The 4760-nt window shown below is 35.3% G+C and overlaps 1 protein-coding gene across 1 annotated transcript; it reads left to right on the plus strand.

Moving 5' to 3' along the window:
- Positions 1–2621: 2621 nt before the first annotated feature.
- On the plus strand, positions 2622–4426 carry LOC110100070 (glutathione S-transferase F8, chloroplastic). Its single transcript, XM_020827460.2, has 3 exons — positions 2622–3426; positions 3579–3627; positions 3694–4426. Exons 1-3 carry the CDS (start codon positions 3277–3279, stop codon positions 4161–4163), a joined length of 669 nt encoding a protein of 222 aa, XP_020683119.1. The 5' UTR covers positions 2622–3276; the 3' UTR covers positions 4164–4426.
- The last annotated feature ends 334 nt before the right edge of the window (positions 4427–4760 follow it).

Genomic DNA, 4760 nt, shown 5'->3' on the forward strand with positions numbered 1-4760 from the left:
TTTACATCGGTCAAACTTGGTTGACTTAGTCAACCAAGTTGACCTAAAGTTTCAGGTTAGGTCCAATAGGTTTGGATTGATGCATTGAGACCAATGATGGAAGTCTCAAGCCATGGGATTGTCATTTTTTTGAATGCACATTTAAACCCTAAAGTGGTCAATTGGTCAACTTATGTTCTTTGTTGCAAATCTGATTTCAGTAATTTCGATGATAGCAAATATTTTTGTTACTTCTATTTTTCTACAACTCTCTTGCCTACTAATATATCAAGTCCACAAGGTCGAGTACTAATTAATCCATCTCAAGATTGGGTAGACCAGGTGTGAGTCAGTCTGTAAGGGCTTTTTACCTTTCCTTTAGTCAATTGTAATAAAGTGGATCCTAATGCTAAGTCTTAGAAAATTTTTGTATATTTGTTAGTGTTTTTTTTTTATATCACATCATTCGGGACGATCCAAAATTATCCTAGATGATCAGTTAAAAAAAGAAATCATAATTAGGGCATCATGGTTAAGGCAGCCATAATTAAGCAAATCGTCTTAGATGATATTATCATTATCTGGGATGATAGGCTCAAATCTGAAAGAATAAGCCCCCACAACATTTTAGGCATGTTTTATTTTTGCACATCATCCTGGATGATGCACTAAAATTATGCCTAAATTAATTTGATAATTAAGAAAAACAATTAAGGTTTGATTTCTTGATTATATCATTCGGGATGATCATTTAAACAAACCTTAGTTCTTTCTAAATGACCTGAACGATGCTCTGGACGATATGTATTTATTTCAACTAATCGTCCAGGACGATCCAAAATTGTCCTGGACAATTAAGTTACTTTTTCATCGTCCATACATCCATCCAGGGCAATATTTTGGGCAATATATGAGATCATCCTGGACGATCAAGTTATTTTTTCATCATCCAGACATCCATCTAGGGCGATGGTCCGGACAATATTGGATGACTTGAACTAATGATATCCTATCATCCTGAATGATATGAATAAAGGAACCTTTTAATTGTCCAGACTCTCCTAAATCATTCTAGATGATTGAGTTGAATTTCATCTGACCGTACAGGATGATCAGTCAATCATCATGGACGATCTTTGACGATTAGTTGCAAATTAGGGCAAATTTGAAGCCCTTCTATTTAAGATCTCTTGTTTTCTCAAGATGAGATCTTTTGTTGTTGTCCTGACCTAAGAGAGCAAAGATAAGAGGGAGAGCAAGGAAGAGAGAGAGATAGGATCTTGTGAGGGGGAGTTTGTGAGGGGTTTCACAAAGGTAACATACAATAATCAAGGATATAAATAAATAGGGATTGAGCCGACTTTAAGACAAAAAAAAAACCTCTACACTTTTTGTTCCCCCTGAAAATTAAGGCTGGATCCGCCCCTGCCTCCTTGGATTGGAATTAAACAAACTTCTTTCATTCAATCTTTGATAGTACTAGGAGAGCAAAACCCATGAAATAATGTTGATGTTTATAATCAACCATCAATTCATCACTTATTTGAATTATGATATAGAGTTTACTGCTTTAATTCTGCAAGTGGGTAAAATTTCAATATGTATGTGATATATATGTAAACTATTAATGCTTTTCTAGCATTTTGTATGTTATGAAGTTGGAGTAACAAATAAATGTTTTCTTGTCCTTGTTGTGATCAAAATATAGAATTTTTTTATGGTTATATAATGATAAGAAACTTTCTTTTATGGGTCATCAATGCTGAGTAATAGCAAGTTATATATTTAATCGATAGAGTCATTATTTTGATAGTACAAAGGAACTCAAAATATGCGCCATCAAGGATCAATGGAAGTCAAATTGTCACTAGAGTTATATCTTCAATTTACTTTTTGTCAAAGTCATTAGAAGTTTAAAACTCTACATAGTTAGAGTTATAAGATTCGAAGAGGTGTATGGATTGCAATCTGAGATAAGAATGGTGAGCTAACTGCATGTTGAGATGAAAGAATTTTTGTAACAATTTAAAATGCATTATCAACCTATGATATGTGCAATCACAACTTATTAATTTATTTTACAATTTGAGTGATTTTAATATTATTAATTGATTATTTATTTGTTACTTACATGGAGGCAATGATTATAGTTCTCAAAGCTTACATGCTTAGAGGAAGAGAAAGAAACAAACTAACGGAGGATAAGAAAGGGGATAAGAGGAAGAAGAAGAAAGAGCAAGAGATAGAATGTGCATAATAAGAATAAGAACGTGTAATCTAACAATTTTATTATTATTATTATTTTATATTGCATTCTTACCAACCTTTGAATTAAGTTTTATGTTGTTCAATTCTGCTATTAAAAATTTGGTAGCAACGTGTATACCAATTAGTCTAGAGATCTTCTATTGTGTAGGATGTTAGCCCTCAAAGTTATTATGATTGCCTTATTACTTCTTAATCCACTTTTTAGTACACAAATTTTTTTATTTATTGTACTAAAAAACTTTTAAAAAAAATCATTCTAAATGAAGACTTAATCTCATAAACAATGTCGCATACATTTTGAAATCAACCTATGATTAATACTTCAATAGCAAGATTTAACCAAATCTTAATGCCCCCTTAAGCACCTGAAGATTAAATGATGATGGTATAAGTAAAAGAAGACATCAACACCAGCTTCCATGTTCCCCTCACTCGGTTGAATCAGCGTCTTCGGAAAAATGTTCTTCTTTTTTTTTTTTTAATTTATCTTGCTTTGCGAGTTGCAACCTTTCATCTTTAATTGACTGTTTCAATAATAGCGTTCAAAGTGAGGAATACACTTTGATTTAAAAAGACGGCCGTTGCTAACCATGCATAGGCTGAATGAAGGCTGATGATTCAAGCGAGTAAGTCTTTACCATTTGCTACAGAGCCAAGAAGACGTCCTAAAAAATATAATATTTCATGAGGCAAACTTAAAGCCCAGATCCTCAGCTCTTTCTCTTTATCTTTTGTTCTCTTTTGCTTTGGTTTTTGCTTTACTTTTTTCTCTAACAAGAATAGTGTTCATTAGTAGTTCCTAAGCTGCTACTCAAACAAATACTTGCCAGTCCTTTATCTTTTTCATTTATCTGTATTTTCTTCTTTCACGTGATTAATTTCACTTTTTTTTTTAATTTTTTTTTTGTTTTCACATTTCTTTTCACACATCTCTTGCTTATCTTAAGGCCTCCCCCTTCCCCCTCAATTATCTTTCAAGGAGTCCCAAGATTCTTACCATCAATTCTTTGTTAATTTCTTTGAACTCAAATGGCAAGTGTGCAGGTTTTCGGATCACCAGCTTCTGCTGAGGTAGCTCGGGTTCTGACGTGCCTCTTCGAGAAGGAAGTTGAGTTCCAGCTCATTCGCACTGATACCTACAAAGGCAAAAACAGGAGACCAGATTATCTCAAGCTACAGGTATTTGTATCACTAGAAACAATATTTGAATTCTCTACCAAGTAGTCTTCAAGTAGACCATCCTGTTTCATTAATAACTGTGCAAATTTCTTAACTAGTTACATTCTATTTCGAAAACACTAAATAGAATGCTTATGTTTCCACCTTTGCAGCCATCAGGCGAATCTCTCACCTATGAAGATAGCAAGAACACTTTAGTAGGTAAGCAAAGCAAAACTAATAATTGCTTTTGCATCTCTTCTTATCATCTGTTATGACTTGTGATAGATTCAAGGGCTATATGCCTGCACGTAGCCAACACTTACGCCGAGCAGGGGAACAAGGACTTGCTGGGGAGAGGTAGGCTTGAAAGGGCGTCAATAGAACAGTGGCTGAGGACCGAGTCACAGATCTTTGACCCTCCAAGCTCTACACTTGTATTCTATCTTGCATTTGCACCATTTCAGGGCATTGAGAGGGATGAGGAGGAAGTGCAGAAGAGCAAGAAGGAGCTGGAGAAGGTGCTTGATATCTACGACAAGAGACTCAACGAAATGAGCTTCCTGGCAGGGGATAATTTTACTCTAGCAGACCTTGCGCACCTCCCAAACACCCACCGCCTGATGACCATGGTGCCAGAATGTGCCGCCATGTTTCAGGAGCGACCCAATGTGATGAAGTGGTGGGAGGCGATCTCAAGCCGCCCAAAGTGGACTAGGGTGGTGGAATTGCAGAAGGAAGCTCCAGCAGTGGCTTAAATGATACATGGCTTACATTGTTTTCATTTTTCTTGCTTGTTTACTGTGTGTGAGTCAAATCGGTACTTATCTGGCAGTAGCTTCAGGAATATGCTGCTTCGTTTCTGTGTGGCGTTAAGCTTCTGTGTTTCTGTAGTGTCAAGTATAAAATTTATAAATAGGAATGAAGGTCTAAGTTCACTTTGTTCTGTTGAAGAGGTTGGTCTATGAAGAAAGTTGTAATTTCACAGTTATTCATTGGAATGCAAGTGCTTTTAATCTAATAGTCATAAACAATTTATGATGTTTGATAGATAGTTTATGGGCTTCATCACCGTGAGCAGCGAGTTCACCCACAAAGAACAACTCAAGAAGTTGGAAGGCAAAAAACAGTGTAAAGAGTCTCTTTTAAATATATATATATATATATATATAGAGTATAGTATATTTCTTTGAGAGTTCAAACTAATTTATTGAAAGCATCACCGCCTAGTTCTTCTCCCTTCAGATGAAAACAGGCTTGCTTTTAACGATTAGATTAACAAGAGGAAGAGAAAGAAATGCAATCCTTTTGCGAGTCGGATGTGTGCATGACTTGCTGATTATGAAAACAGAGCA

This window comes from Dendrobium catenatum, unplaced genomic scaffold, assembly GCF_001605985.2.
Source record: "Dendrobium catenatum unplaced genomic scaffold, ASM160598v2 fragScaff_scaffold_542, whole genome shotgun sequence".
NCBI lineage: Eukaryota > Viridiplantae > Streptophyta > Magnoliopsida > Asparagales > Orchidaceae > Dendrobium > Dendrobium catenatum.